We start from the raw sequence: 20,444 nt of genomic DNA on the forward strand, positions 1-20,444 counted from the left end.
TTTCGGTAACTGGCCCAAAGCTCTAACCGCTAGGTTACCTGCCGCTGCATCCCATTCAGTGTAACATTCAGGTTTCAGTAGTTGTTTTAGTCAAACTGCTGTTCCTGGGAATGTGTCTTTATCAACCCATTAATGAGTCTCTCCTCACAGATATCCTGTCTACACTTGGATGTTTTCAGACATCAAAGACACACTTCAAATACTCTTCAAACAGGTTCATTTTGTGGCGGAGGCTTTTTTCCTTGGAGAAACTGTGGCACCTAATTTTAGAATTCTCTTTCCTGTTGAAGCCAGGGTTGGTGAGCGAGAGGAAGGACAAATGGTGGAGGGATGGAATGAAGAATGAAAAGGCGTGACTGACTCTGTCACTCCCATTTCCACCGGCTTTCACAACTTTGCCTTTCTTCGCTTCTTGTTCGCAAAGGCCTTTTGATTAGCATCTGAATGAGAGGGCATTCACTGCAGGGACAATGACAGCTTTCTGTCTGGAAATAGAGAACACATTGTCAGGGCAGAACGTTTTGTTGTTCGGTCAATCCAGTCGGTCCAGTACAGAGCCATTCTCCTCAATTGACAACGGGGGACAGATTGACCCTGAGCCCACTCTCTCCCCCTCCAACCGGTTGACCTGACTGCCCACTAGTGGCGCTTTGTGTTGACTCATCATATGATATGCAAAGCAGAATGCAAATTAACTGCGGTCAGTCAATAGTGCTGTAAGTACGGCCAGGCTTTAAGGAACACCATTCTGATCCTGCAGCACTTATCTTGACTTTGAATAAAAAAGCGAAAGATAAATAAAATAATGTGCCAAAATAATTCCTTTACCACTTTTCTGCCATTGAAGAGTGTGAATTAAAATGTCTGTTTGTACAAATTTGTCTGAGGAGAGGAGGTTATGAAGGTTGAGGGAGTGTGAAACGCTGGCTGAGTGTATTGTTTACTTGTATGTCGCAGAGCTGTGTGTGTGTGTGTGTGTGTGTGTGTGTGTGTGTGTGTGTGTGTGTGTGTGTGTGTGTGTGTGTGTGTGTGTGTGTGTGTGTGTGTGTGTGTGTGTGTGTGTGTGTGTGTGCTTTTGTTGGGCCTGAGTTTGTGTTCTTTGGGACTGAGTGCGTTTTCCTCAAGTTTTGAGGTGTATTTGTCGGCACTGTGTTCTCATTACAGCGATGTGTGTTCTTTAGGACTGTTTCTGGGAGCTGAGTGTGTATGTTCCTTGAATTTCCTTGGGGAGAGTGTGTGTTCCTGTGTGCCGGTGTGTGATAAAAGGAGGTGAAAGCGTTGCTGTCGCTGGCAGACAGAGTGACATGCCCGTTGGCTTGTGGCGGTGGCATTTCTGCTCCCGTCATGCAGGCTGGTGACCGACAGGTTAATTTGGGAGGCTTATAACAGCAGCTCTGCTGCGCTATGTCCTCCCAGCACTGCCAGACTCAGCCTGAGGGCTTTGAGGACTAACCACTCACGAGGACTAAGTCTCACTCACAATACGTCTAAATGATGCCTATAAGGACTTTGAAGAATAGGACTGTGTACTATTGTGTTATGTCTTTGGAGTCCATTTAATATATATATATATTTTTTAAATCTTATCTTCTTGTAATAAAATTTGTATTTTTTTTCGACCCTTTTTTCTCCACAATTTCATGATATTCAATATGTAGTTATGATCTTATCTCATCGCTGCAACTCCCCAACGGGCTCGGGAAAGGCGAAGGTCGAGTCATACGTCATCCAAACATGACCCGCCATGCCGCACTGCTTCTTAACTCCCGCTCGCTTAATCTGGAAGCCAGCCACACAAATGTGTCGGAGGAAACAACAGTCAGCTTGCAGGCGCACAGCCCACCACAAGGAGTTGCTGGAGCGCGATGAGCAAAACCCTCCCCTAACACAGATTACACTGGGCCAATTGTGTGCCTTCCTATGGGACTCCCGGTCACGGCTGGCTGTGATACAGCCTGGGATCGAACCCCAGGCTGTAGAGATGCCTCAATACTGCGTTGCAGTGGCGTAGACTGCTACACCACTCGGGAAGCCATTTGGAGTCCATTTCTATGCCAGTATGTTGTGGTGGCTCTGGTTGTGATGGATGTAAGAGTGCTGATTGGTGTAGACTTAATGAGATGCATACATGTACTGTAATTACATTATCCTAGTTGTAGGATTGATTGCTTGTGTTTACTGGTGTGTGTTTTTGTTGTGATTAGAGGGGCTTTCGCTATTGACTAGAGCAGTGGCATCGACTGTGTGTTGTGTACATTAGGGAAAAGATGCAGTGGAGAAGAGGAGACCTCTACTGAAGCGTACAGTCAGCGTTATTGACTCCATCTCACTGCATGTTACTATCTGGGGATAACTTGGGGAGAGAATAATGTCTCTGCTAGGAACTGATCACAGAGCAGTCTGACCTGACCTTGTTTTATTATCAGCACAGTGTACAGTAACGGCCTGATTGATTGATGGCATATGCATTCAGTTATTCTGTGTATTCAGGGTTGTTGTATTGCGGTGTATAGGTTAAAACATTCAAAGTGCGGAGTTTGCTGGCCTGTGTTTTGAAGTCCTGTCTCAGGTATCTGAAGCAGAGTAGGGAGGGCATGTTGCCCAGGGGAGGGAGAGATGGCTCTGTTATCCCAGAGTCCTCATTAGTGACAGACACACACACACCGCATCTTCCTCCTCACCCTGCTTGCTCTGTTATGCTGCCCGCTTAGACAGCAACAGAGCTGTCAGGCCTGGTTGACACTGCACCATTCCCCAGGCCCAGAGAGCCCCGGCTGAGGCCGCTGAGTTCACCTCACTCTGCCCAAACCCAAAACAGCATATCCATATGTTACTCTGCCTACCTCCGTCTCCCGCATAATAAGGGTCAGAAGTTTTCCATGGCCACGTAGCCTAACCAGGACAAAGTAACTGCCTACCTCCGTCTCCCGCATAATAAGAGTCAGAAATTTTCCATGGCCACGTAGCCTAACCAGGACAAAGTAACTGCCTACCTCCGTCTCCCGCATAATAAGAGTCAGAAGTTTTCCATGGCCACGTAGCCTAACCAGGACAAAGTAACTGCCTACCTCCGTCTCCCGCATAATAAGAGTCAGAAGTTTTCCATGGCCACGTAGCCTAACCAGGACAAAGTAACTGCCTACCTCCGTCTCCCGCATAATAAGAGTCAGAAGTTTTCCATGGCCACGTAGCCTAACCAGGACAAAGTAGCTGCCTACCTCCCAGTGTGTCCTCCATATCTGTTCCCAACCCTGCGTCTTCGTGCTGGAACAAATGGCTTTGTTCTGTAGAGACTGACATCAGACAGAGATGGCAGAAGTAGTTTGCTGTGAATAGATAAAGCCAACTAGAGAAGAAGTAGAAAGCCCTGTGTTATTCTGTTGACTAAACACACAGCCGTAATTGGAGTTCATTAGCATTCACGCCTGCTGTGAAGGTAAAGAGTGTAGATTACAAAAACCCATTATAAGAGTTTTCAGATTTCCACAGGCAATTAGGACTCTTTGCTAAGAGTTCTGTGTCACTATGGTTTACTTATTTTCATTAGTGTTTCACTGTGCAGTTATGTGTTCTGCATAGTGATCGCTGAGCTCATTCTACAGGGGAGCTCTGTACTATGGTGAGACTGCTTGTTTATTGGCTCATTTAGGAACAGGATGGTGATGACAGGGAGGGTGCTCTCCAACTTGCTTGCTGGCTGCTCTTCAATGGGTGACATCAGACCAGAGTCAATAGATTTGAATTGGATGCGTTAATCAAAATGATGTTCCGTTTTATGATAAAATCTGATCTGTGCACCTGTTTTAGGCAGATGCCTGTGAACAAACTGTGTTCTTGAAGATCACCATGTTAGCTGGGTTGTAAAGTACCCTGCTCTGTGTCTGTTTTTACTGATTTGGTCCCATGGGGAATGCTCCAGCAGCCAGCCAGTCCACAGAGGGACACAGCACCACATGTTGTTCTAGACAATGGCATTGTTTTTCTGCAGAGGGCAAGGACACGGTCACTGCTTAGATGTAGGTTTAAATCTGAACTCTGTGGCCAAATCTGTGGTATCTCAGACCGTTCTTTGACATTGATCTGTGTTAGTAATTGTGAAGGTGTATTGCTGAATACTGGACTTTTCTGGATACTGTAGTTGCATGTAGTAGTGTTTCTCCTTATTGAGTCTGGTGTTTTTCAGAGCCTCTGGCAGAGGAAGGTAGAGGAAAGTCGAGCAGTGAGTGAGTCAGTGACATGTAATTTGGGGCGAAGACTGCTTTGTTATTCTCCAGCCTGGAGAAGGAGAAGCCAGCGGTGAACAGAGGCTTATTCTTTCAGTTAGCGTAGACGTCTGTGTGTTAGGCCTTGTGACACACACACACACACCGAGAGCGAGAGTTATTAACTACAGCTTCTTTCTGTCCTAATGAACATTGACATATAGTGCTCTGATATCTCCACACTCAGATGAATGTTGCTGCTAGAGATAGTAAGGTTATTATACTGGTATGTTTTAGAGGACCTTCCATAGAGTAGATGATGTTATACTGGTATGTTTTAGAGGGCCTTGCATAGAGTAGATGAGGTTATACTGGTATGTTTTAGAGGGCCTTGCATAGAGTAGATGAGACCACACTATGGCTGCTATTGTGTACAACCTTTTTCATTCCCATTCTAAACAGGTTTAGCCTGAAGCTGAGAACCAATATTACTGGTAATATGGTTGAGCTCATATTGATGGTTTCCTCTTCTCCTCCCAGATTACCCTCATAAGTATGGCTCAGAGGGGGGCTGTGCTGACCACTCAGTGTTTGAAAGGATGAAGAAGTACCAGGCCTCGGCTATGGAGGAGCCTCTCAAGGTGAGCTGATAAGACCCCACTGTGAAACCAACTCTATAGCTATACAGCACTCACCAATACTGTACAACAACGTTCTGGACACAGTACTGGAGGACCATACAAACCACCTCACATCTTCTTGCTCCATGGTAAAATAACAGTTAGCATGATAAGGAAACATGGAAGTGATTAAGTCAAACTTGTTATTGGAGCTGTAACGAGAGCCAGATGTATCTTATTGTTCCCGGGTTCTTATCCTTTTCAGCTCTGTGGAACATTGGATGACTGAGTAGAGTCATGTCACAGATCATTTGGCAGGGTGAAGAGTTGGTGTTCTCTCTTCCCAGGGATGAGTCAGACCAGACCAGGGGTGTGTCAGGAAATGTTTCCCCATGTTCTGGAAGACCTCCTCCCTTCAGAAGCCAGGGCCCTCTTTCTCCACATTTGAAGACATGGGATTTTTTCCCGACCAAAATGGCCGAACTCCTTACACATTCCTGTTAGTCACCTTCTCATGTAATTTCTTAGTCGTGGGCTCTTTTTTTTCAACCTCCCGCTTCCCACTCTCAATCTATCTCCCCTATCTCTCTTTTTCCAGCTCCCCTCATTCCACCTCACTCTCCATCACATCCATCTCTCCCTCCTAGTTGACTAATGGTAGTCGTTCCTCTGGTTGTTGTCTCTGCAGGAGCCCAGCAGTGTGGTGGAGGAAGAGGAGAGGTCCCATGGACATGGTCCGGTGATCCTGAGGAAGAAGAGAGCAGCTCAGATAGAGAAGAACACCTGCCAGCTCTTCATCCAGACTGACCACCTCTTCTTCAAGTACTACGGCACCAGAGAGGCTGTCATCGCACAGGTACTGAGGCTGTACACACACTAGGGCTGTCCCAGACTAAAAAAATATATTGGTTGATCGAGAGTCATCTGTTCTTTCAACTATTCTATTGGTCTACATTTTAAAAGTGTATTTTTCCATATATAGACACACCCAAAGTGTTTGAATAAAATCAACTATATGCACTGAGCTTGTCTGATGCTTTAAGCTCACTGTTTGATTAAATAAATAATACACACAAATGACTCGGGAGCCCGATGGCCGTGCTGTGTTAAAATGAAATGACAGCGGGAGCCTGTGTGACTGGTGCGCGTTGTCTCGCTCTCCTCCCTGCTGCAGCGAACAGGCACCACAGCACAGCAAGTGTTTATCGCTGCTGTCTGTGCTGAAGCTGCAACACAATTACAGCCATTTCCTGTCTTACTTGTTTCTGACTGAGGTTCTGTAACCGAAATACCTCATTTGTTTAGGAAAAACATCTCGTTACGTAAAACATGTATGCACTTGATCAATAGGGTCCGACCTATAACCTATTATAATCACATCAATATATTGGTTATAACAAACTCTGAACGCCATAACACGTGACAGCAAAATGGATGAGGAGGACATGAAAAATAAACTCGAAATGGGGGATGTTTACTGTTTGCGTAGGAGGGAAAAGGAAAGTCAGATGTGTGGAAGACCGTGGAAACTATTGAAGATAAAGATAAAGGAGGATATAGGAGCAAGCTCTGAATGAGTATTGTGTGGCAAACATGTGCTGTTGGAGTACAATATTATACTTTTTTCCTGCCCGTTTGGAAGTGTAAACAACACTATATAAAATTGAACAGACTCTGGTATTACTTATAACAGAAAAAATTGCAAAGCCTTTATTACAGCATAGCAAAGATTGAAAAACAGCCGAATTTGTGATATTGCGGGATCGATATGACAACAGCCAGTGAAAGTGCAGGGCGCCAAATTCAAACAACAGAAATCTCATAATTAAAATTCCTCAAACATACAAGTATTTTACACAATTTTAAAGAAACTTGTTGTTAATCCCACCACAGTGTCCGATTTCAAAAAGGCTTTACGATGAAAGCACACCATCTGATTGTGTTAAGTCAGTACCTAGTCACAGAAAAACACAGACATTTTTCCAGCCAACGAGAGGAGTCACAAAAAGCAGAAATATTGATAAGATGAATCACTTACCTTTGATGATCTTCATCAGATGACACTCATAGGAGTTCATGTTACACAATACATGTATGTTTTGTTCGATAAAGTTCATATTTATATCCAAAAATCTCAGTTTACATTGGCGCGTTACATTCAGTAATATTTTGCTTCCAAAACATCCAGTGATTTTGCAGAGAGCCACATCAATTTACAGAAATACTCATAATAAACATTGATAAAGATTTTGACTATTATACATGGAACTTTAGATAAACTTCTCCTTAATTCAACCGCGGTGTCAGATTTTAAAAAAACTTTACGGAGAACGCACACCATGCAATAATCTGAGTACAGCCTTTAGACAACAAAGCAGCCAAAAAGATACCCGCCATATTGGGTAGTCAACATTACTCAGAAATAGCATTTTAAATATTCACTTACCTTTGATGATCTTCATCAGAATGCACTCCCAGCAATCCCAATTCCACAAAAAAAAATGTTTTGTTAGATAAAGTCCATAATTTATGTCCAAATACCTCCTTTTTGTTTGCGCCTTTAGTTCACGAAACCAAATTCACAACGCACATGCCAGACGAAAAATTTAAAAAATCCATTACAGTTCGAAGAAACATGTCAAACGATGTATGAATCAATCCTTGATTGTTGTTTTTAACATAAATCTTCAATAATGTTTCAACCGGAGAATTCCTTTGACTTTAGAAATGCAAATGAATGCAGCTACCTCTCACGGGAGCGTGCCTGAATGAGCTGATGGTCTTCTGGCAGATCTCTCACTCAATCAGCTTTCATTCTCTCCTCCTTCACAGTAGAAGCCTCAAACAAGGCTCTAAAGACTGTTGACATCTAGTGGAAGCCTTAGGAAGTGCAATCGGACCAAATTTACACTATCTTGGATAGGCAAAGAGTTGAAAAACTACAAACCTCAGATTTCCCACTTTCTGGTTGGATTTCTTCTCAGGTTTTTGCCTGCCATATGAGTTCTGTTATACTCACAGACATCATTCAAACAGTTTTAGAAACGTCAGAGTGTTTTCTATCCAACTCCACCAATAGTATGCATATCTTAGCTTCTGGGCCTGAATAGCAGGCAGTTTACTCTGGGCACCTTATTCATCCAAGCTACTCAATACTGCCCCCAAGCCATAAGAAGTTAACCAGGTAGGCCAGTTGAGAACAAGTTCTCAGTTTCAACTGCGACCTGGCCAAGATGAAGCAAAGCAGTGTGACACAAACAACAACACAGAGTTACACATGGAATAAACAAACATACAGTCAATAATACAATAGAAAAAAGTCTATATACAGTGTGTGCAAATGAGGTAGGATATGGGAGTTAAGGCAATAAATAGGCCATAGTGGCGAAATAATTACAATTTAGCAATTAAACACTGGAGTGATAGATGTGCAGAAGAGGAGTGTGCAAGTACATACTGGGGTGCAAATGAGCAAAATAAATAACAGTATGGGGATGAGGTAGTTGGATGGGCTATTTACAGATTGGCTATGTACAGGTGCAGTGATCTGTGAGCTGCTCTGACAGCTAGTGCTTAAAGCTAGTGAGGGAGATATGAGTCTCCAGCTTCAGTGATTTTTGCAGTTCGTTCCAGTCATTGGCAGCAGAGAACTGGAAGGAGAGGCGGCCGAAGGAGGAATTGGCTTTAGGGAAAGGCACCAATTCAACGTCTTACTGAAGATTACGTTTCAGAACCGTGGACAGCGCCTGCTATCCATCGCGGGAGAAAGCGCATTAATGTAATATTATTTAATTATCAGTGTTGCGCCATTATTCTTACTTAGTATAGCCTTTTTACAATTTCAGTAGCACGTCTTAGAGGGATGGACTGTGCCATCCCAGTGGCTTCCGCAATGGATTAGTCCACTGAGACCAGTGCGAATCAGACCGGTGTCTTGTGCACCATTAATTATTTTGATCAATTTGCAACTGCGCGACTAATGAAAATCTCAGTCGACCAACAGCCTATCGACCAAACAATCGACTAAATGGGGTCAGCCCTAATACACACACACTGTGAGTCATTCAGCAGGGGGAAACCAGGGCCTGCCCTTTAATTCCGCCAGGAGAAATGGATTACAAACAGAATAGTGTTTGTCTGTGGGTCTGATCAGTTGTTGTTGTTGGCTTCCTTTCTTCAGCCAGCCTGCCCAGCATCGCAGACCTGTTCCTCCTGACTGAGTTCTATAGCCTAACAAATCAGATGCAGAGGAAATGCTGCCTTTCACAGGGGTACAGTTAAGGGAGAGACTAGCTGATTCAAATGTCATTTCTGTGGACACTCACTCTCCCCATAAGTGAGATAAAGAAAAAAGGTTCAGTGTGGTGAAGTAAATGTGTTCGTTAGGATTGTGGTTTAGCTCTGAGACTAGAGACTTGTTTATAAGATGGGCTGGACAGTGTGGAGCAAGTCATCAACAGATTGATTCCAATTGGCTGAACACAGTGATTCTGTAGTTAGAGATATTATTCATGTGTTCATTGGTGGGCTAACAGACATGTCATGTCTTTAATGCCATGCTATGATTTATCTGTTGTTCTCTCTGCAGTGCAGTTGTTCCAGACTTCTCATAATCTAATGGTGACTGTTTTATTCTCTAGATCTCCAGCCATGTCAAGGCCATTGACTCTATCTACCAGGGTACTGACTTCCTGGGCATCCGCAACATCAGCTTCATGGTCAAAAGGATCAGGGTGAGTTTGTGTTCTAGGTTGGGGGGTGTGTGGATGGTGAGCACCACTATTTGTCTCACTCATCAGTATTCCACCACACTCCAAGACCTAATAAATCCTTAAAATCCTCAGGTGAACACCAGCTGCCATTTAAAGTAGGGAGCTCTGGGCCCCATTCCAAAATCAATTCAAAACAACTCACAAAAGGTTTCTCTGGGGCCAAGGAGCTGGCAACTTTTTAAGTAGAATGATTTCTCTATCTGTCTAAAGCCTTTTCCCACTCTCTCTTCAAACACAAATTAACATAGTTACCTTTAGCAATGATTATAGTGATGTAGACACAGTGGCCTTTGTTTGAAGTCTCTTCTCCAATACCCCAGAGACCTGTTACTGTAGGCCCTCCTAACAAAGCTGTCGTGTGTGTGTGTGTGTGTGTCTGTGTGTCTCAAGGTTTCTGTTAGTCGGTAATAGCCTGCTTTTGGCCCTATTTTATTTATTTATTTTGAAAGCCGATAAATAAAATTGACGCCGGTCAATTGTCCGGGAGAAGAAGAAAAAAATCCCATTTGTGAAATAATGCTTGTTTAGCCTATTCATTTATGTTAATACCAGTAGATGTAAATACAGGTTCATTTGCACAATTTAGTGGAATTAAATTGGCACTTGTGTACAGTATATTCGTTTTTTATGGATATCTTATTTATCACACGCCTACAGCATACAGATACAGAGCCTTTGAGTGTAAAAGAGCTGCTGCTATAGCATCTCTAACAGTAAATGCTTAGGCAACAGAAGGCTGACTTCATCAGCGTGTCACACACCACTTTGCAATTAGCTGGAGGCAGTATGCACTTTGAAAACATACTTACATACTTAATTGTTTGAAACCTGAACATTTTAATACGTATGAGGCATCTCTTACCTTGCTTCAAAGTAGCCGAGCCAAAATCAGACCATATCCGTGGAGGCAATTATTTTATATCAACTTTCTTTAATTGTCCAGTATTCCAAGGCACAATCCTAGTCATATTAGCAACCCATGCTAGTTGTTGCATATTACATCATATTACATATTACATCTCTGTCACATGAAACTGGTGAGCTTTTTCCTGCTAATTGCATTATGGAAGGAACATTCACACGCAGCCTACTGCCTTGTGCGCATTGCTGCGTTTTATAATGTAAATAAATACATTTCAACATTTTAAGCTAAACGTTATGATCTGTTGCATCAGACTCATTGCTTTTTCTTTTTATTCTCTGTCCCAGAGTCTGTTTGGAATAGGCTATTTCTTTCTCCACAAGCTGACCGACAGAATAGGTAACCTTTTCTACTATGAGGGATAGTAGGTTGACAAAAGCTAGGGATTCTGCTGTTCGTCACTGGTCTTGTTGGCTGAGGAACAGTACATGTTATTCTAACATCAGAATTCAGTAAGAAGGAACTCACATTGTTGCATTCTTGACTTGCATGTTCTGTTGATATGAATTAGCATAATCTAAATGTAATTTCTGTGATTCTGAGCACTGTGGGTGGACGCACTTATCAGGTTACGCACCCAATGCATATGGGTCCGGTAAAGTTCTCACATGTCCGGTAAATTAAAATGCTGCTGGTCAAATGTCCGGTGTAACATTTTCCAAATGGCAACCCCTGTGTGTGTGTGTGTGTGTGTGTGTGTGTGTGTGTGTGTGTGTGTGTGTGTGTGTGTGTGTGTGTGTGTGTGTGTGTGTGTGTGTGTGTGTGTGTGTGTGTGTGTGTGTGTGTGTGTGTGTGTGTGTGTGTGTGTGTGTGTGTGTGTGTGTGTGTGTGTGTGTGTGTGCATAAGCGTGTGTGTGTGATTACCTACTCATGACCTATTCAATGAGCCCATTCCTCTCCATCTCTTCAGATAAACACGACCAGTGATGAGCGGGACATCACCAATCCGTTCCGCTTCGCTAACATCGGGGTGGAGAAGTTCCTGGAGCTCAACTCAGAACAGAACCATGATGACTATTGCCTGGCCTACGTCTTCAGTGACAGGGACTTTGACGACGGGGTGCTGGGCCTGGCCTGGGTCGGAGCTCCTGCAGGTGCGTGCGTGCACACACACCAATTGAACTTGTGTACTGCACTCATTTGCATAAAGACTCTCAGGGTAGGAATTCAGTCGAGAATTAAAACAAGAAAACTGAGAATAGTGGACATTTATGCCTACTTAAAGAGTAGGAAGTTATAGCATCCAAGAAGTCACCCAAGTGACCAGTGGTCTGTGAGAGACTCCCTGGCTCCAGTATCTCTAATGGGATCGCTCCATTGTAAAGAGGAGAGGAAGCAAAAGCTGTGCTGGAGGTTCCCTGCTCTGCCCTCTGAGTACCTGCAATCTGCTGATGTTTATCAGAACACTCAATGAACCTCAGTATGTCCATTAACCCCAGCACACGCCCTCTGATAAGCTGCTCCATCTGTCAGTGCAATATCCCTACTTTCTCCCCCCCCCCCCCCCCACCCACCTCTCTCTCGTTCCACCAGCATGTCTGTAATTTAATTTTCAAGGCCAAGGAGGACTGGATTTGCTAAGGCATCGTCTCCACGCAGTTTCCACTTGAAATGCATTTTTAAGTTGTTGAGTTGTTGCCTACTCAGCATGTTTTGTGATTTCCGCTTTCTCCCTCCCTGGGTGTTTATCAAAACTGCAGCATTCTCCAAACAAGGTTCACTCAAGGACAAAGGAGCTACATACAGAGTCCTTCTCCTGAACGAAGTTCATAGACGTTTGTAGAATGTGAAACAGTCAATGGAGATGATCACACACCCCTTTCTATAGCCTGCAGCTGGGTCTCCCTCTGGTCTCCACCAACCCCATAGTGTCAGTCAGTCAGTAGTGTGGACTGTGAGAAGGGAGAACTCAATGAGACAGCAACAGCACACAGACAGAAATGGCCCTGTCTCTCTCACACACACACACACACACACAAACACACACACACACACACACACACACAAGTAGGCTAAACAAGTACAGGCTCAACACCTCTGAATGAATGATTCACACTAGAAAAATATGAAGTTGAGTGTGACTGGAGCGGTGCGCTGTCCAGTGACAGGGGTGACCCAGAGCTCTCCAGTGACAGAGGTGACCCAGAGCTCTCCAGTGACAGGGGTGACCCAGAGCTCTCCAGTGACAGGGGTGACCCAGAGCTCTCCAGTGACAGGGGTGACCCAGAGCTCTCCAGTGACAGGGGTGACCCAGGGCTCTCCAGTGACAGGGGTGACCCAGAGCTCTACAGTTCTGGTTGACGGGTCATAATCATTTAGAACAGGAGTCCATACAGATGCAGGCTGTGCCTGGTTCATGATATCTTCACAGTAATAATCAAGAGGTAGAGAGAGTGGACAGTACTGTAGTTGAATCCCAAGTTCACATGTTACTGCTATAAGTTTCTTTCAAAGCGCAGCAGCCCCAGAGGTCAGAGTTCAGGCTGTGCTTTCCTTAGTGAGGTTTAAATGAAGGGTCAGTGTCAGTTGGCCCAGGTATCGTCAACATATCTTGATTAACTTCTAACTCACAGAACCCAAGATGAAAAACAACGACAAACACTAGGAATCAATACAGGCAAATAAGCAATGTTCTAAGCAGGCTGAATCGATCTGGGTCTGTAGAGCTGTATAGGCTGCGGGCTTGTAGAGAAGAGATCTGGGTCTGTAGAGCTGTAGAGGGAGGCTGCGGGCTTGTAGAGAAGAGATCTGCCTTGAACGCTCCAGTGGAGTGGACTGACAACAGACGGCTACTAGAGACACCAGTCAGGCCTGGGTAATGGTTTTCTTAATGGATTTGATCCATTACCACACTCATAAGTGGCTTCAATGGAGGCATTCCTCATACACGCAACACACACACAAATATGTCCCTATACTGTAAAGTGCTTTGGTTTCATGTCTCTGTGTGTCTAAAATCTGTTGTAGTCAAAGGTGTGGCCTCCTTATGACTAAGCACACAGGCAATTCTCAGATAAAGATGTCGCCACTGCCTGGTATTCCAGCAGAGCCCCAGTCCTCCTAGCCTGGCTGGTTAGAAAATAGAATACCTCTAGTCCACAGTTGTGGGAGAGATTGGACCTTACTGCAACTGGGATTTCCACTTCTCTCTCCTACGCTCTCTCTCTCTCTCTCTCTCTCTCTCTCTCTCTCTCTCTCTCTCTCTCTCTCTCTCTCTCTCTCTCTCTCTCTCTCTCTCTCTCTCTCTCTCTCTCTCTCTCTCTCTCTGTACACCCCCCCACACACACACACACGCACACACACATATACACACACTCTGTGATCTCAGACAGGACAGTGTTGAGTGTATAGTGCAGGGGGAGCCTAGAGGCAGACCGGTAAATGTGCCAGCTGAATCTGATAGTATGGTAGGGTGGGACAGAGAAGCTGTTCTGACTCAGCTCTGTCTGCCACTGCTCACCCTTACTATCTGAGCTGACTTTAAACACTCCCTTTAAACACAATATGAAACTATTCAATCAACTATTCAATCAAAGTTCAATCAGGTTTCCCAAATAGATTGAGAAAAATCTAAGTGTCAGTATGCTCCACACTTGCGCTTTACAGCTAGCTGGCCATGTCTGTCGATGTGTGTGTTCCAGACAGTGCGTTTCTCTCTTTGAGAATGGGTAAGTGAGCAAGTTTAAATTGGCATTCTCAGTGACTGTGGCGCAGCGCCCTTCAGGTCCCCTGCTGTGCCCGAGCTGCCACTCTCCCCCTGCGGGCATATTCAGCACCACCTGGCTGCTTTGCTGTCTGTGTCTCTGTGTCTCACCTACACAGGTGTCAACTGGGCCCAAATGCCCTCTGCTCCCCTACAGTAGCAAAGATCTCTGCTTATTCACTCCAGGCAGTGTATCAGGTTTAATTTACTCCAATAAGAGTGTTACATCATTTCACTGTCACTTGTGTCAGAGTTGGAAATAGTACATCCTCAATGCCATGTAAATCCTCACTATGGTCCTGTTAGTTTGTTGGGTGGGATGCAGTGTGAAAGACAGAATCCTCCATGGTGTGTACTGTATGTGATCTTGATGAGTGATTTTACTGTGTTCTTAGGGAGCTCCGGAGGTATCTGTGAGAAGAGTAAGTTGTACTCTGATGGGAAGAAGAAGTCTCTGAACACCGGCATCATCACGGTGCAGAACTACGCCTCCCATGTCCCCCCCAAGGTCTCCCACATCACCTTCGCACATGAGGTTGGACACAACTTTGGCTCTCCGGTGAGTATTCTGTCCTGGGCCTTGTCTGGTTCTAGTCTGGTATTTTATCTCAGTGCACAGCACAAACCAGATCATACTGCACATGCTAATCAGTTGTATATCACTTTGTTGAGATACTCACCATAGGATCTGTCTTGGTTTAAAGTCCCAGTAGTGGAGGAGTCTATGTTAACGCCCTCCTGAGGGAGGAGAGGGATGCTCATTGGCTCCCTATGAACCTCTTCCCTATGGTTTGACAGCATGACTCTGGGACAGAGTGCACCCCAGGAGAGTCCAAGGCCCAGGAGAAGAAGGAGCAGGGGAACTACATCATGTACGCCCGGGCCACGTCAGGGGACAAGCTCAACAACAACAAGTTCTCTATCTGCAGCGTGAGGAACATCAGCCAGGTCCTGGAGAAGAAGAGGGGCAACTGCTTTGTGGGTAAGTGCCGTCTTTCTGAGGTTGTGTGTGTGTGTGTGCGTGCGTGCGTGCGTGCGTGCGTGCGTGCGTGCGTGTGTGCGCATGCACCTGTGGACGTCCATCTTTGCATATGCAAAGGAAGTGTGGGTGCGCTTGTCATTGGAATGGACATCCAATGTTATGTGTCCTCTACTGCATCTCATCACTCCTTCCTGTGTGTGTTTGTGCAGAGTCTGGCCAGCCCATCTGTGGTAATGGTCTGGTGGAGGCAGGGGAGCAGTGTGACTGTGGTTACAGTGACCAGTGTAAAGACGAGTGCTGCTACAACGCCAACGAGGCAGACGGCAACAAGTGCAAACTTAAGCCCGGCAAAATCTGTAGGTAAGTGGCCAATAATGTACGACAAAATGTTGTTGATTTTACGGTTAGTACTGTTGTAGTATTTATTAAATATAGTATTCAACTTGTTTCTGTTTCTGTCTTAGTAAAAAGGAAGTTGAAGCTGACTTGGTGTGTGTTCTGTGTTGTCAGTCCCAGCCAGGGTCCGTGCTGTACACCGACGTGCAACTTCAAGGGCTCCAATGATAAGTGTAGGGAGGAGTCAGAGTGTGCTGAACAGGGCATGTGTAACGGAGGCACTGCCCAGTGCCCCACCTCTGAACCCAAAGCCAACTTCACCGCCTGCCATGGAGAGACACAAGTCTGCCTCAACGGGGTATGGTCTAGCTCTCTGACCAAACGTGTGTTGAAGTGCTTTAAATCATGACAATGGAGCATAGCTGACACTCACCCTGTTTTTCCCTTTCCCTCTCTACGTCTCTGTCGACCAGGGCTGCTCTGGCTCCATCTGTGAGAAGTATGGTCTGGAAGTGTGTACCTGTGCCAGTATTGAGGGAACAGACGAGACTGAGCTGTGCCACGTCTGCTGTCAGGAGAGAAGTAAGTGTCTGTTATTTACCTGTTACCACTATCACCGGCTCATTATTGGCCATCCGTCCCAATATGACATGCATCTTAAACCACCAAGACCCTACAAAGACTGGGACTGTCCTGTTAGCAGTGACCTCACAGTGGTGTTCCCCGTCTCCTCCCCCACCCTGCAGTGAAACCCGACACCTGCAGCAGCACGGGCTCCGAGAAGTGGGCCCGCTTCTTCAGCAAGAAGATCACCACGCTGCAGCCAGGCTCCCCCTGCAACGACTTCAAGGGTTACTGCGATGTGTTCATGAGGTGTCGGCTGGTGGACGCAGACGGCCCCCTGGCCAGGCTAAAGAAAGCCATCTTCAACGCAGAGCTCTACGAGAACATCGCAGAGTGGATAGTGGTTAGTGTCCCAGGCCCAGCCAATGTCCTAGTTCTACTGTAGTTACCTGTGTTGTTCAGAATATTAGTTTGCCCTACTGCTGAAACTGTCACTCCCGTTTGCATTAAAACTATTTCAGGAGCTAAATACATCTCAATTTATAAAATGTTCTTACCAGTTTCAATATGAAAGTTGTCAGACACGGAATAAATATGACTTGGCATAATCTGTGTTCCAGGCTCACTGGTGGGCAGTGTTGCTGATGGGCATTGCTCTCATCATGCTGATGGCTGGTTTCATCAAGATCTGCAGTGTCCACACACCCAGCAGCAACCCCAAACTGCCCCCACCCAAGCCACTGCCAGGTACGTTACGCCTCAACACTGGGGGGGGGGGACATATTTCCCCAGCTAGACTGAAGAAGTGGGGGAAACAAAATATTCATAGTGTAGTATAGTATAGTGTATCATAGTATAGTGTAGCATAGTATAGTATAGTGTAGCATAGTATAGTGTAGCATAGTGTAGCATAGTATAGTGTAGCATAGTATAGTGTAGCATAGTATACTATAGTGTAGCATAGTATACTATAGTGTAGCATAGTATAGTGTAGCATAGTATAGTGTAGCATAGTATAGTGTAGCATAGTATAGTGTATCATAGTGTAGTGTCGCATAGTATAGTGTAGCATAGTGTAGTATAGTATAGTGTAGCATAGTATAGTGTAGCATAGCATATTGTAGCATAGTATAGTGTAGCATAGTATAGTGTAGCATAGTATAGTGTAGCATAGTATAGCATAGCATATGTGTTTGGAAGAAGTGTAACTGGTTCATTTTATGCAAGCAGGTATGTGTGTGAGTGTTATGATTTTGAGAGCAGTGTTTTCGTGTCTCCCATGCAGGCACGTTGAAGAGGAGGAGACGGCAGCAATCGAATGGCCAGCAGCCCCAGCAGCAGCGCAACCAACGCCAGCCCAGAGAGAACTATCAGTTGGGTCAGATGAGACGTTGAGACACTGGGCCCCTCTTTGCCTTGGTTCTTCCTAGTGCCTACAGTGGGAACACTTCACTCCAAAGAGTTACCTGTACCATTCATTACAACCACCCATCTGCAAAACTAACTGTCAACAGAACTGATTTCAATAGACAAGACATACAGTTCCAGGACCTAACGGACTATATCAACACCACTGCTCTGGGAGCCAGCTGAGCTGTCCTTCACACAGCTGTAAGCAGAGAATATTATAGGGAAGCTCTTGGCAATGACGGGAAGAGAAAATGACTGATTTCTGTTGTTCTTTTTTCTTTCTTTTTTCCTGGAGTGCAGGGGAGCAGCAGCATTGTGGTAATGCAGCCTCTCCTCTCCTCCTTTTTAGCGTGTTTCATCTGTTTGTCCTTTCTGAAGTGCTGCCCTCCTGAGCAGGAAAACAGGACTGCAGGTCACATGGGTTTTTGCTGCCATGCAAAGCCAGGATGTGAGACATTGCAGCAAAAGAGACTAATTTGCCAATGTAATTATTATTTTGTAATCAAAACATGATAAGAAAAAATGCACAGGCTTGTATTTCCAAAGCATACATGTTCTTTCAGTGTGCAATTGTACAGGTATTGAGATATAGATTGTTTTTCTTTGTATCATATGAAATCGATTGTTTTCCTGCTGTCTGATAAAGATTATTTACTGTTTTAATTCACTCTCTCAGGATTAATAAAACAAAAAACAGCCCTATCTGTCACATTTAGAAGCTGCTGTGGGGTGGATCAGAACAGACCTCGGTTATCAGAACATGGAGGGGGAATGTAAACATAAAGCTGAATGTGATTAAAGCAGGGTATAGAGAGGCGACAGAGATTTAGAGACTGTTGTGATATTCAGATGTGATATCGGAGGATATCATTGGGCTGGTGCAAGGTGTCATTTTCAGACAGGTTTGCTTCTAGAGGTGCAGTTTGGGGATGCAACTGTAGCTTTTACATTTTTTACTTAATTATGTCATATTGTTCTCTTCAGCTATTTTTTTCTGACTCAATGCATTGATGTGAATCACTGAACCACTAAATACAGCAGATGTACCTTGTCTATTGATCATTCCATGTGAGGGATGGTTGGAGAAAGGAGAGAATCTTCAATGCATTAGCATACAAGGCTGTCCAAGGGCTGGCTGGTGCTACACCTCATGACTATGCCACTGAATGTGGTTACATCATATTCTTCAAGTCACAGGGCCTTGGCCAGAGCCTGCGAACACAGGCCAGGGTCCATGGGGGGCAATATTACAGAGGGCATCACAGACAGTCACTCGCCTAGCTCGGCTGCCCTCACCAATGTTGTTACCTTAATAAACGCACAGTCTTTAAGAGCTGACCAGGGAACAACCGAATGCCCTGTTACATACCAGTTTGAAGGCAGCTTGAGGAATCTTCTACTCTTATGGCATGCATTAGGAATGTGAATGGTTTGCCAGATGAAGATCCTGGATGGCTTTAATGTGATTGTTGTTGTATTTTCTTTTTTTTCTTATTTGAGCAATTCAGATATTTGTATATGGGGGAATTGTATCGATAAAGTCCTACAATGGCTTAATGTCTGAGTGTCCAGCTATGCCAAGCTGTTACATATGAACTGAGATTGATAAGGATACCAATTGCCTGTAACTTTTCTCCCTTTGGCTATCATCTCCATGTTGTTTCTCTCCTATGATGCGTATCTGTGTTGCATGTCCTGTCTCTCTCCCTAACCCCACATCTCTATTGGAAGTACATAGCTCTGCTCTGGGGATGATCTCCACCAAAAGAGACCTATATGTCATAGTCTGTGGTTTGTGTAAAGACAAAAAAAAATGTGTCTAAATGGAGTTGAGTCTGATTCTCCTGAGCCCATTGCAACTCCACAGTCTGTCTGGAGGTCAGTGGGGTTTGTAATGTACCGCTGGCTCAGAGGCACGGAGACCAGGTCACAGGCAGGGTATCCAAAGTGACACTGCTTGACTTCAGGTGTCTTTTAGAAGGACAACTTGACTGACTGTAGGGAGAAGATGTGGGATAAATGTACCGTCCTGTTTGTTGTCCTGTCTTTGTGTGGCAGGTGTGGAAAGTCTTTCGAAGCCTGTTACCAAGGTCTCTCAAATCAGAATGAGCACATAGACTAGCACTCAAGGTCAGGAGGTAACCCTAAGTCCTTTTATTTTTGATGACTTTGTTTATCCCGTTTAAATGATGTGACTATATTGATATTATATGACTGATTCTGGCCCATTATGCCTTATCAGGTATGTAGACACTAGGCAGTGTGTCCTGGAGCTTAATTAAAGTCAAGCAGGACTCTTCACATATTAATGCCTTCATTGTTTCCTCCCAAACCTGGTCAATATTGAATGAGGAAAAATGACTCTTATCTATGTAGCCACATACAATGTCTACAAGAGAGCCTCTGAAATGGAAAAAAAAACTGATCCTCCCTTGACTCTAACATGTCTTTCTCTGTTCTTTCTGTTTGGTATTGGTGAGTATGGGTTTGTGCTGGATAATAAAATATTGTTTCTCATTACCTTTGGCATTTAGTAAGGCTCATCGGAGTGTGGTCGTCTTAAATTCATTCTTCTCATTGTCTTTTTATTCCTGTGGTAAGATAATAGGTGGGTATATAGGGGGCGGTGCCTGGGATTTACATTTCTGTCTTTAATTTGTCTTGCTACATTTGTTTTGAGAAACGCTTGCTCTGAAATGTAAACCGAGAGAATCTAGAATGGGAAAAGTCTAATACTGCTGTCTGATTTGAATGTCTGCTGTGTTTTAAACAGTATCTTCAATTTTCTTTACGATTTTATTTTCTTGGTTCTGTTTCCCGTTCTACTCAAATTTAAACATTTTACTAAAATTGCAAAAAGTATTGTGCAAATGTTGTTTTGTTTTTTTAACTACTTGAAATGCTTTAATAAAAATAGACTTGATCAAAAAATA

General features: G+C 44.4%; 1 protein-coding gene across 1 annotated transcript in view; it reads left to right on the plus strand.

The window, feature by feature from the left end:
• The window catches only part of LOC118393877 (disintegrin and metalloproteinase domain-containing protein 10-like), a 97,161-nt gene extending 76,717 nt beyond the window's left edge, over positions 1 to 20,444 (plus strand). The window contains exons 5-16 of the mRNA XM_052462284.1: positions 4,743 to 4,843; positions 5,511 to 5,678; positions 9,463 to 9,555; positions 11,427 to 11,610; positions 14,615 to 14,778; positions 15,018 to 15,201; positions 15,411 to 15,561; positions 15,712 to 15,895; positions 16,011 to 16,119; positions 16,284 to 16,504; positions 16,722 to 16,848; positions 17,387 to 20,444. Of these exons, the coding sequence (XP_052318244.1) occupies positions 4,743 to 4,843; positions 5,511 to 5,678; positions 9,463 to 9,555; positions 11,427 to 11,610; positions 14,615 to 14,778; positions 15,018 to 15,201; positions 15,411 to 15,561; positions 15,712 to 15,895; positions 16,011 to 16,119; positions 16,284 to 16,504; positions 16,722 to 16,848; positions 17,387 to 17,496 (1,796 nt within the window). The 3' untranslated portion in view covers positions 17,497 to 20,444. The remainder of the gene's footprint in view (positions 1 to 4,742; positions 4,844 to 5,510; positions 5,679 to 9,462; positions 9,556 to 11,426; positions 11,611 to 14,614; positions 14,779 to 15,017; positions 15,202 to 15,410; positions 15,562 to 15,711; positions 15,896 to 16,010; positions 16,120 to 16,283; positions 16,505 to 16,721; positions 16,849 to 17,386) is intronic.

The sequence above is a fragment of the Oncorhynchus keta genome, chromosome 14 (genome assembly GCF_023373465.1).
Source record: "Oncorhynchus keta strain PuntledgeMale-10-30-2019 chromosome 14, Oket_V2, whole genome shotgun sequence".
Classification (NCBI taxonomy): domain Eukaryota; kingdom Metazoa; phylum Chordata; class Actinopteri; order Salmoniformes; family Salmonidae; genus Oncorhynchus; species Oncorhynchus keta.